At 40.6% G+C, this 12466-nt stretch overlaps 2 protein-coding genes across 2 annotated transcripts; both read right to left on the reverse strand.

Annotated features, from left to right (window-relative positions):
- Positions 1-949: 949 nt before the first annotated feature.
- LOC127031869 (olfactory receptor 6M1-like) lies at positions 950-1903 on the reverse strand. Its single transcript, XM_050918887.1, has one exon. The coding sequence runs from the start codon at positions 1901-1903 to the stop codon at positions 950-952; it is 954 nt and encodes a 317-aa protein (XP_050774844.1).
- A 6344-nt stretch (positions 1904-8247) lies between these two features.
- On the reverse strand, positions 8248-9201 carry LOC127031678 (olfactory receptor 6M1-like). Its single transcript, XM_050918757.1, has one exon. The coding sequence runs from the start codon at positions 9199-9201 to the stop codon at positions 8248-8250; it is 954 nt and encodes a 317-aa protein (XP_050774714.1).
- Positions 9202-12466: the final 3265 nt, after the last annotated feature.

A 12466-nucleotide genomic window follows, 5' to 3' on the forward strand; every position in this document is an offset into this window, starting at 1 on the left:
GATGGGGGGGGGCTGATGGGAAATCTAGAATTACATTTCATGGGTCCAAAATGTGTTCTTCTGCATCAGAATGAAACCAAGACCTTTTGTCATTTATTATGAAACAGTTTTGCTGTTCAGGATAGTGTTGTTGGTCAATTCTAGAAAGAAAAACAGCACTGATCCTAGAGGCCAATGTCTTGGATTATGGCTTGGAACTGGAGAGGCTCAGGTTCCAATCACTATTTGGCCTGATTTGAAGTTGGGAGTTGTACAGGCGTCTTTCACAGGATCTGCAGTTGAAGAATCTCTCTCTAACAATACTTTCTGTATCTGAGAAACTTCCAAACCGTGACTAACATTCTACTGCTACTGACAGACAGGGTGGAAATCTGAACTCTCACCTCAGAGACAGTAGGCTATTGCATGTTTCTCTCTACAGACTAGGATATTGATCCATTTGATTGATGAGCAAGCCTTGGACTCAAAAATCCTGACTTCAGAGCCTAGGTCAGCCATAGATTTTTTGTCAGACCTTAGGCAATTCAGTTCTTATACCCTTTCCTTAGTTATTTAGATATAAAAAATTCAGACAGTGTTGTCCTACCACACAAGAGTGTTGTGAAATTTTCAGAAGCTGCAGTGATAACTAAAGGAGTGGCGTACAGATCCCTAGTGCCAAGTGCTACTGAAAGTCGCGTAATTAAAGGAAGTTTACTCTGCTACTCTCAATGCAGTTTGAGTTCTGTGGATCATTGCACACTGAGTTCCAGGGTCTGACAATTCAGCACTTTCAAGAACAGCTTAATAACTCTTACCATTTCCTTGAACACTAGCATTCAATGAACCTTTATTTATAAAAAAAAACACCATGTGAATCATTACACATAACTTGGCTACACATTAGCAGCTAGATTCATGCCTTTCTATTATCCCTCCATTGCTTTTCTTTTATCTCTTTGGAAGCATGTCACAGATTGGGGAACAACTTTACAGTGCTCAAGCTAAAGGTTTCTCTCAGGGCGAGTTTCACAGTCTTGTTTCTGAGGCTGTAGATGAAGGGGTTGAGGAAAGGGTACACTATGGTGTTCAGCAGAGCCACCCCTTTGTTGACATCTAAGGAAGCATTTTCTGAAGACCTGACATACAAAACAATGCAGCTTGCATACCCAATTGCCAAAGATGTGAGGTGGGAGCCACAGGTAGCAAAAGCTTTCTGTCTGCCTGTGGCTGTTGGGATTCGGAGAACAGAGAATAAGATGCTCACATATGACAACATTGTCAGGCATAGTGAGCTCAGGACTATGGTTGAGCTCAAAATGGAATCCACCCTTCTCACCCCACTGGTGTCAGTGCAGGAGAGTTGGAAGAGGGGAGAATTGTCACAAAAGAAATGGTTGATCACATTTAGTCCACAGAATCTCAACTTCGAAATCAGGAGCATCCGTAAACTCATAACTGTGAAACTTCCCACCCACGAACCAAGGACCAGCTGGATGCAGAGTCTCTGCTTCATGATGGTGGTGTATTGCAAAGGGTGGCAGATGGCAACATAGCGATCAAAGGACATGACCACTAGGAGAGCTAACTCTGTTACACCTAAGGCGAAATAGAAGAAGGTCTGGGCCATGCAGCCATTCAGTGAAATGGTTCTACTGACTGACACAAAGTTCAGCATCATCTTAGGGCTCGTGACTGTGGTGAACCAGATTTCCAAAAAGGACAAATTGGCGATGAAAAAGTACATGGGAGAGTGGAGTCGGCGATCCACCCACACTATGAAAATGATGACCACATTGCCCGTCACTGTGATCAGGTAGGTGACGAGAAGAATCAGGAAGAGGAAAATCTTCAGTTTCTCACCAAGGCTGGAAAATCCCAGTACGATGAATTCAAACACAGCCGTTCCATTTTTTTCCTTCATGTCCAACATCAGCCTTGTCTGTAGAAAAAGTAACAGTGAAAATACTAGCACACCATTTGCACAGATTCTTGGATATTAAAATTAGATGGAAGCCTGTAATCTTCTGACTCTGTCCATAGCATATGACATAGGCTTTTACCTAATAACTCTTCTTTAATCTCCTAACTTGTTGCCACAAGCTGCTCCTCCCTGGGAACACACTCTTTTTCAACAGCAGAATTCCAAATTTGGTACTACAGCCCCTTTACTCCTCTACTGTTCCTCTCAGGTAAATAAAGGATGTGGGTTTTTTTCACAATTCTATTTCAAGTGCCCTGCAGGTCATTTTAAATCCCACTGACAAACTGAGTCTCTGAGTTCTGTGTTTGAAAAACTGGTAACCTTGTCTTTAGCCTGAGCAATCATAAATATAGACATAGAATTCCATCACCTTCTATTTTCACACCACTAGGAAAGCCAGATTTTATCAGAGTCTGGCAGCAATTCCCTTCCTGATCAGGGTCCAGCTCCCTGAAAAATCTCTTTAATCCAGTTCCCTCTGTCCTCTTGAGACAATCGATGACCCTTTAAATACATTTAAAAAAAAATCCAAATCAGTCATCCAGAAACCCAAGCCTCTGAGTCTAAGCATGCAGAGGAATAGATTCTTTTGGAGAGATTTTTTTACAACATACTCATCATAGTGGTATCTTCTGGCCCTGGAATCTATGGTCATCTAGTCTGACCTCCTATATAACTTCAGCCATTTAACTTCCTCAAAATAATGCCTTTTGGATTAGAGCCCATCTATTAGAAAAACACCTAATCTTGATTTAAAAATGAACAGCTCTGGAATATCCACCAACACACTTCATCAGATGGTTAATTCCCCTTACCAGTTAAAAATGTGCACCTCAGTTCCACACTGAATTTCTCTAGCTTTGACTTCCAGTCATCTTTCCTTGTTAAACCTTTTTCTGCTATACTGAAATATTGGTTCTCCATGTAGATACTTACTCACTAGGATCAAGTTACTCTTTAAGTTTCTCTCTGTTCAGCTGAGAATTTTGTGCTCCTGAAGTGTAATGCTCTAAGAAATGCTTTCCTAATCTTTAATCATTCTTGTGGCTCATCTCTTAATCTTTTCTACAATAATCTAAATAGACTGAACTTCACTGCTATCTTCTATTGCTCCACCATTCCAGCTACCTTTCAAAAACGTTCCTTGTACCCCTTTTCTACGGCAGTGACATAACTAAAGCAGTAGTTAAAAACCTGTTAGAATAAGCCTTATAGACTCAAAGAGCTGAATCCATTTAGCTTAAGAAAGAGAAGTGTAAGGGGTGACTTGGTTAGAGTCTAGGGTCTAAAATCTAAGGTACGAAGTTGGGAAGCACGTGGGCTCTTCCCTCTGGCAGAGAAAGGCATAACACGATCCATTGGATGGAAGTTGAAACAAGACACATTCACTCTGGAAATAAGGTGGACATTTTAAAGAGAGAAGATAATTAACAATTGGAACTACTTGCCAAGGGTTATGGTGGAGTCTCCATCGCTGACCATTTTTAAATCATGATCGAATGTTTTTGTATAAAAGATCTGCTCTAGGGAATTTTACCAGGAATTTCTATGGCCTGTCTTATAAAGGAGATCAGTCAAGATGATCACAATGTTCTAGCCTTTTAATCTATGAATTACAAATCATGGGACAAGCAAGGAATAGCCATACCACAGTTTCAAATCTTTGCCTTTCCAGACTGGCTGAGCAAAGGATGTTGTCATTTAGAAAAACAAAAGAAAATTCCTCTCTCTTTCTCTGAAAATCTCTCTGTCTTTGTTGCTCTCTCAGAATTTCTCCTTCTCAGTGCATCTGGAGAAAGTCTTTGCCTTCATTCACTCTATAAATAACATTTTGAAAGTGTGATGTTTTCATCTGAGGTCTTGCAACATCATTGGGAAATTACCAGAGACAAGAAATCTCCTAGGACAACCTGAGATGCATGATCAAATTGAACACAAAAATGATCAACTTTAACTCTAAGATTTTTAAGAAGACAGTCTGTTAGATGCAGAGTTCCCATGATCTTTCGATGGGATTTAGGTGCTCACATCCCACAGGGATCTTTGAAAATCCTACCATAAACTGTTAAGGCATAATTGGGTGATTAATTCAGCTTTTTTTAATTTCCCAACTTTTCTTTTTTTTCATGATTATTTCCATCATAGCTTGGAATCATGCTGTGAAAGGAAACTGAAAAATATTATTCTTAAACATGCATGAAGTTCCTTGCCCTTTTTGAAAACCTTTCTATTGCTCATATTCTAAAACAGAGATCAGCAACCTTTGGCACATGGCCTGCCATGGTAAGCACCCTGGAGGGCTGGGTGGTTTGTTTACCTGACACATCTGCAGGTTCACTGCTCCAGGCCAATGCGGGTTGCAGGAAGGGACGCGGGATAAGGGATGTGCTGGGATTACTTTCACTGACTTGTATAATGGAGTAGAAAGTGTGTCTATAAAATTTGCTGATGACACCTGTCATGAGTTAGATCACAGAACTCCCCTTGGGATCTGCCATTCAATGTGCCAAGGCTATCTCTGCTCCTGCTTTCCCTGCCAGCTCAGGGCTCCAGCACCCTGTCTTGTGAGCCAGATACACCCCTCTCCTCCAACAAAGACCCAGGGTCTGAATTACTTGCCCCAAAGCTGCAGGTTTACCTGAAAGCAGCTAACAGAAGTGTTCCTGTCTTTGACACTCAGATGTCCAACTCCCAATGGGGTCTGAATCCAAATAAATCCATGTTACCCTGTATAAAGCTTATACAGGGTAAACTCATAAATTGTTCACCCTCTGTAACACTGAGAGAGATGCACAGTTGTTTGCTTCTCCAGGTATTAATACATACTCTGAGTTAACTAATAAGTAAAAAGTGATTTTATTAAATACAGAAAGTAGTATTTAAGTAGCTTCAAGTAGTAACAGAGAGAACAAAGTAAGTCACCAAGCAAAAATAAATTAAATGCACAAATCTATGTCTAATCAAACTGAATGCAGATAAGATTCTCACCAGTTCCAGAATGCTCCCTTTTACAGACTAATCTCCTATTAGCCTGGGTTGAGCAATTACTCAACCCCCTGCAGTTGCTGTCCTTTATTCCAGTTTCTTTCAAGTATCCTGGGAGGTGGAGAGGCCTCTTCTTTAGCCAGCTGAAGACAGGGGTTTAAATAGACTCTCTCTTGTGGGTGGAGACCCCCTCCTCAATCCTATGCAAAGTCCAACTACAAGATGGAGTTTAGGAGTCACCTGGGCAAGTCACATGTCCATGCATAACTCTCAGTTTTTACAGGTAGCAGCCATTGTTTACATGCTACCTTGAATGTCCGCAAGTAGACTTCTGATGTGGATTGGAGCATTTCAAGATCCATTGTCCTTTAAGTGTTTCTTGATTAGGTACTTAATTTCAACATTCCTTTCTCCAGGAACTGACCAAATGCTCTACTAAGATTTTATTTAGAAATCAAGCTAGTACTCCGCCAACATTCATAACATTCATAACTTTGAATACAAAAATGATACATGCAGATGAATAGGATTAATAGATTCAGTAGATCATAACCTTTACAGAGATATGTTGCATGGTATATGCAGCATCAAACACATTCTAAGCATATTTCCATAAAGCCTTATGGGAGATACAGTCACAACACCAAGCTTTGATGTTTTGCAAGTACTTTGGGTGATCGGATTAGAATTCAAAGCCACCTTGACAAATGAGAAAATTGGTCTGAATTCAACTAGATGAAATTTAGTGAAGACTAGTGCAAAGTACTTCATTTAGGAAGGAAAAATCAAATGCAGAACTCCGAAATGGGGAGTGGCTGGCTAAGGGGTAGAAGTGCTGGAAAGTATCTGGGTCTAATAGTGAATCAGAATCTGAATGTGTGTCAATGTGATGCGGTTGCTATAAAGGTATCATCACTCTGGGGTGTAATAATGGGAATGTCGTATCTAAGAAATTGGAGGTAATTGTCCCACTCTACTTGCACTGGTGAGGCCTCAGCTCGGTACTGTGTCCAGTTCTTACCCACCACAAGAGAGGTGGATAAAATGGAAAGAGTCCAGAGGAGAGCAACAAAAGTGATAAAAAGTTGAGAACACTTGACTTATGGGGGGGAGACATTTTAAAAAGGGTTTACTTTGTCTTGAGAAAAGAAGAGTTGGGTGCACCTTATAACAGCCTTCCAATCTGTTATGGGCTGTTAGAAAAAGGACCATGATGAATTCTTCTCTATGTCTACTAAAGGTAGGAAAAGAAGTAATAGGCTAATTTTCAGAAAGGGAGTGTCAGGGTCTTTTTCCCACTTTGAACTTTAGCGTCCAGAAAGTGGGGACCTACATGTACTCCTCTAAACTTAATTCTTAGCTTAGATCTGATAGCGTTGCCACCAACCAGAGATTTTAGTGTCTGGTGCACTCCTTGTTCCCTCAAAACCTTCCCTGGGGAGACCAAGACCCAAACCCCTTGGGTCTTAAAACATGGGGAAATAAACCATTCCCCTATCTTTCCCCTCCCAGACTTTCCCCTCCCTGGGTTACCCTGAGAGATTACTGTGATTCAAACTCCTTGAATCTTAAAACAGAGAGAAATTCACCTTCCCCCTTCTGCTTTCCCCCCACCAGTCCCTGGTGAGTTCAGACCCAGTCCCTTTGGGTCTTACACAAAGACAAAATCAATCAGGTTCTTAAAAAGAAAAGCTTTTAATTAAAGAAAGAAAAAGTAAAAATTATCTCTGTAAAATCAAGATGGAAAATGTTTACAGGGTCTCAGCTTTACATACACCAGACGGACTCACTCCCCACTAGTATAAAATACAAGTTACAGCAAACAGAGGTAAAATCCTTCCAGCAAAATACACATTTGCAAATAAAGAAAACAAACATAAATCTAATTCACCTTTTCTAGCTAATACTTACTATTTTGAACATGGAAGACTGTTTCAGAAAGATTGGAGGAACCTGGTTGCATGTCTGGCCTCTCTTAGCCCCAAGAGAGAACAAAGAACAACCCAAAAAGCACAAAGCAAAGGTTTCCTTCCACCAAGATTTGAAAGTATCTTGTCCCCCCATTGGTCCTTTGGTCAGGTGTCAGCAAGGTTCACTGAGCTTGTTAGCCCTTTACAGGTAAAAGAGACATTAACCCTTAACTATCTGTTTATAACAGGGAGATACAGGTTAGATATTAGGAAAAACATTCCAATTACCATGGTAATTAAATTCTAGAATTGGCTTCCAAGAGTGGGTCTGGAATCCCTTTCATTGTAGGTTTTAAAGAACAGTTGGACAAACACCTGTGAGGGATGGTCTAGGTCAGTGGTTCCCAAACTGGGGTTCGTGAACACCTGGAGTTCACAAAATGTTACAGTGGGTTTTCGAGGAAAAAAAATCCCTAATGGCAGACAGAGCTGTCCCTAGGGACCCCGGGCAGCACAGGGCTAGCGGCCCGGAGACCCTGGACTTCCAAGAGCTAAGAAGATCAAAGCCAACCTATCTATCACACTGAGGAGATTTAAATTTCAAGACTCCTTATAAAAAATGGAAAGGAAGGTGGGTATTTTTTGTTGTTTTTAAAATTAAATAGGCAGCTAGTGTTGTTTTTAAAATTATTATGAAGAACAAGTTTAAGCTTTGTTGTAACGTGCGTTGTTTGCCGGGACTGCTCAAGACCTGAATGCTTGTGTAGAAGGAACTCTTTGAGTTGGCTTCTTAAATACCTTCATGCTGTTTCACATCTGAAACGCCACTTCCAGCAGCTCCCATTGGCCCGGAGCAGCGATCCACGGCCAGTGGGAGCCGCGATTGGCCAGACTTGCAGACGAGGCAGGTAAACACAGCGGCCTGGCCCGCCAGGGGCTGTCCCTTCAGAAGCGGCGACTCCTGTTTGAGAAACCCTGGACTAATAGACCTGTTGGAGCATGAGCTTTCGTGGGTAAATACCCACTTCATCAGATGCAACTTCCACTACATGAGTCTGAGGAAGTGGGTATTCACCCACGAAAGCTCATGCTCCAATGCATCTGTTAGTCTATAAGGTGCCACAGGATTCATTGTCGCTTTTTATCAATGCAGTGTTTGTTCTCTGGATAATTGCACATTGATCTCAAGTGGGTGACAGTTCAGCACTCTAAAGGAAGGTTTAATTATTCTAATTATTTTTATTAATAGTAGAATTGACTGAACATTTATTCATAACAAATACATGTGAAGGAAAGAGTATTACGCAAAATTGGCCTACAGATTAGTGGATTGATTCATGCCCTTCCATTAGCTTTCTGTTGCTTTTCTTGTATCTATTTGGAAGCACGTCACAGATCAGAGAGCAACTTTGCAGTGCTCAACCTAAATGTTTCTCTCAGGGCGAGTTTCACAGTCTTGTTTCTGAGGCTGTAGATAAAGGGGTTGAGGAAAGGGTACAGGACAGTGTTCAGCAGAGCCACCCCTTTGTTGACATCCAAGGAGGAATTTCCTGAAGGTGTGGTATACAACACAATGCAGCTCCCATAGGCAATTGCCAAAGATGTGAGATGGGACCCACATGTAGCAAAAGTTTTCTGTCTGCCTGTGGCTGTTGGGATTCGGAGAATAGAAAATAAGATGCTCACATATGACAACATTGTTAGGCATAATGAACTCAGCACTAAAGTTGAGATCAAAATAGAATCCACCCTTCTCACCCCACTGGTGTCAGTGCAGGACAGTAGGAAAAGGGGTGTGTTGTCACAGAAGAAATGGTTGACCACGTTTGGCCCACAGAAACTCAACTTCGAAATGAGGAGCATCCGTAAACTCATAACTGTGAAACTTCCCACCCATGTACCAAGAACTAACTGGATGCAGAGTCTCTGCTTCATGATGGCGGCGTATTGCAAAGGGCGGCAGATGGCAACATAACGATCAAAGGACATGACCACTAGGAAGGCTAACTGTGCTGCACCTAAGGCGAAATAGAAGAAGGTCTGAGCCATGCAGCCATGGAAAGAAATGGTTCGGCTGATTGAGAGAAAGTTTAGCATCATCTTAGGGCTTGTGACTGAGGTGAACCATGTTTCCAAGAAGGACAGATTGGCGATGAAAAAGTACATGGGAGAGTGGAGTCTGTGATTCACCCACACTATGAAAATGATGACCACGTTCCCTGTTACTGTGAACAGGTAGGTGAGGAGAAGAATCAGGAAGAGGAAAATCTTCAGTTTCTCAACAAGGCTGGAAAATCCCAGTAGGATAAACTCAGACACAGCCGTTTCATTCCTTTCCTCCATGTCCAACGTCAGCCTTGGCTCTGGAAAGAGTTACAGTGAAAATAAGTTTCAGAGGGTAGCCGCATTAGTCTGTATCAACAAAAAGCTTTCATGGGCTATAACCCACTTCATCAGATGCATCTAATGAAGTGGGTAATAGCCCACGAAAGCTAATGCTCAAATAGTGAAAAGAAGAACGTGCCATTTTCATAGATTCAGACATTTTAAAGCCAAATGAGACCCTTTGGATTTTCTAGTCAGGTTTTTTTGCCTAACATAGATCATAGCATTTTACCTTGTAATGCCACCATTCATTCTCTCACTTGTCATGAGCTGCCCCTCCCTGATTCAACGCCGCTGTCTCAACTTTGGTACTACTAGCCTTATACTCCTTTAATATTGCTCTCCGGACACTTGCCGTAAATATTCAGTGATCCTGGCTGTTTTCCTTCTTCTATGTCAAAGACATTACAGGTCTCTTCCAAACTACAGATACTAAACCTCTGATTTCTGGCTTTAAAAAAACATTATATTTTTATTTAACCAAGCTAAACATAAACATAAATATAGCATTTAGTGACCCTTCCACTTCCTACATCTCAAGAGAGACCCTGATCTATCAAAGCATGACCATTCTTCATTCCTGGTCAGGGTCCAGCTCCCACATCCTCTCTGTGGTGCTGCTCCTGCTCCACTCTGGAGAAAACCGATGACCATTCTCAATGAAAAAAAAATCTGAATAAGCCATTTAGGTGAAACCTCCCTCCAGGAGTCTAAACTTCTCTGTCTCTGAGCACTCAGCAGCATACGTTCTTTTTGGTTTTTGTCCCACAACATCCACCATAATAGATTCATAAATTCCAAGGTGAGAAGGGACCACTGTGATCATCTAGTCTGATTTCCTGTCTAACTCCAGACACAGAACTTCCCCAAAATAATTTCTTTTGAACTAGAGCCTGCCTTTTAGGAAAACATTCAATCTTGATTTTAAACCAACCAGGAATGGAGAAGCAGCAAAGAGTCCTGTGGCACCTTATAGACTAACAGACATTTTGAAGCATGAGCTTTCGTGGGTGAATACCCACTTCGTTGGATGGGTATTCACCCACGAAAGCTCATGCTCCAAAACGTCTGTTAGTCTACAAGGTGCCACAGGACTCTTTGCTGCTTTAACAGATCCAGACTAACACAGCTACCCCTCTGATACAGGGATGGAGAATACGCTACAACATCCTTCCTAAGTTATTTCAATGGGCATGTGTCTTTACTATTAAAAATAGACACTAAATTCAATCTGAAGTTGTCTATCTTCAACTCCCAGCCATTAGATCTTGTTATACTTTTGTCTATACTCTTGGAACTTTTTCCTGAGATGTTCTCTGGCCGGTGTTACACAGAAAATCATATTACATTATCACAACAGTCCCTCCTATTCTACAAATAAGTGAACTATGGAACACCAAAGCATATGAACAGTCATATTATAGTGTTATATATTTACCTTTTCAGATTAGTGATGGAACGGCTGCTGTCATTTAGAAAAGAAACAAAAACCAGATCTGTTCTCTGAATCTCTCTCTCAGTAGCCGTTGCTCTCTCACCATCTCTCCTCTGTTCATCCGGGGAAAAGTCTTGCTTTCACCCACGCATTAAATAAGGTTTTGAAAGTGCAATGATTTAATTTGAGTGATGGCAACACCAACAGGAGATTACCAGAGGCAAGAACTCTCATAGGACACCCTGAGATACCTGATCAAATTGAACCCTAAAATTATCATCTTCTTTAAGGCTAAGATTTTCAGAAAATCTACAGTACTTAGGTGCAGCATTCCCATTATCTCTCCATGGGATCCGGGTGCTCAAACATTTAGGAATCTTTAAAAATCCTACCACACAATTTTAAAGCAGACTAGGAAAATGAATTCATCTTTTTGTGATTTTTCAAAATTTGGAGGGTTTTATATTATTTTTAATTAGAATTTGTATTCATGCTCTGAAAAGAAACATCTTCCTCAAACAGTCACAAAATTATTTACTCTTTTTCCCAAACACTTCCAAAGATTATGATCTTAAATTGACAGATTGGCAAATTAATGTGTGAATAAAACCTATTTCAGTAAGGTGACCTTTTAAAAAATTGAACATTGTTTCAGGTTGAAATAATTTTTAAAAGAATTTGCAGAGAATGAAAAAGTTAAACAGAAACAGTAAATTTGTGTTGGGTCAAATGAAAACATTGACATGTAATTGTTTCACTTTGGTCCATTTTTAAAGGTTTTCCAAACAAAAGCAAAGGAAATTTTCAGACAAAAAAGTTGTTTTGCACTAAAAAATCCCAAAGCAATAAAATGTTCTGATTTTTTGTAAAAAATGGTTGACATAACTCAGTGAAACCAACAAAAACTTGCAAAACCTTTCAGCATTTTCGACCAAAAAGAGTTTCTACAGAAAAATTTCACCTATTTCTACTTACGAACATTTGTGTGTGTTCCATTAGGTTTTGGTATGAAGCCCTTGATTTTGAGACATGCCACAATAACATTCCACTTAACAGATGAAATGGGAAAGTTAGACTTTTTTTCTAATACAAGACTGTAAGCAGTATCATTTTAGAGGCCGCGATTAAGGAAGAACAGAGACTAGACTTCCATCCAAAGACAGGCAACACCAGTCAACACTAGTGATTTTATTGTAGCAATAATTATTTGATGTGGTATAGGAGCTTTGGTATGAGACGGGCTTACCTGAACATTCATCACTTACATAGAGCAATAATGTAGGAAAATGATGGAGTTCTACAATTTTGTTCTGTGTAATGAAATCCCAGGTACAGCTATTAGGCCCTGTCCACATTGTGGCTTAGATTTTTCCAAGCTACTTAAGATATTTGGGCACCTATTCCCCAGTCTCCCAGACGATTGAGAAGAGCAATCCTAGTACCTATCTTTAAAAAGGAAAGAAAGAGGAGCCAGGGAATTGAAGACAAGAAAGCCTAACTTCAATGCCTGGAAACACAGTGGAACAAACTGTTGAACAATCAATGTGTAATCACCTTGAGAAAAAATTGGAATATATGGAATAGCCACCATGGATTTATCAAGAACAAATGTTGCCAAACCAACCTAATGTCCTCTTCTACGCTTACGGGCCCTGCGGATATGGGAGTAGTAGTAGACAGGATATATCTAGATTACAGTAAGGCTGTTGGCGTTGCCCCATATGGCATTCTCATAAGCAAGCTAAAAGAGATGCAGTCCAGGTGAAATTATTACAAGTTGGGTGCACA

The sequence above is a fragment of the Gopherus flavomarginatus genome, chromosome 11 (assembly GCF_025201925.1).
Source record: "Gopherus flavomarginatus isolate rGopFla2 chromosome 11, rGopFla2.mat.asm, whole genome shotgun sequence".
NCBI classification, from domain to species: domain Eukaryota; kingdom Metazoa; phylum Chordata; order Testudines; family Testudinidae; genus Gopherus; species Gopherus flavomarginatus.

What these genes read in the sequence shown, in the direction of transcription:
- LOC127031869 (XM_050918887.1), bottom strand. Translation starts at nt 1,903, where the DNA reads ATGAAGGAAAAAAATGGAACGGCTGTGTTTGAATTCATCGTACTGGGA.
- LOC127031678 (XM_050918757.1), bottom strand. Translation starts at nt 9,201, where the DNA reads ATGGAGGAAAGGAATGAAACGGCTGTGTCTGAGTTTATCCTACTGGGA.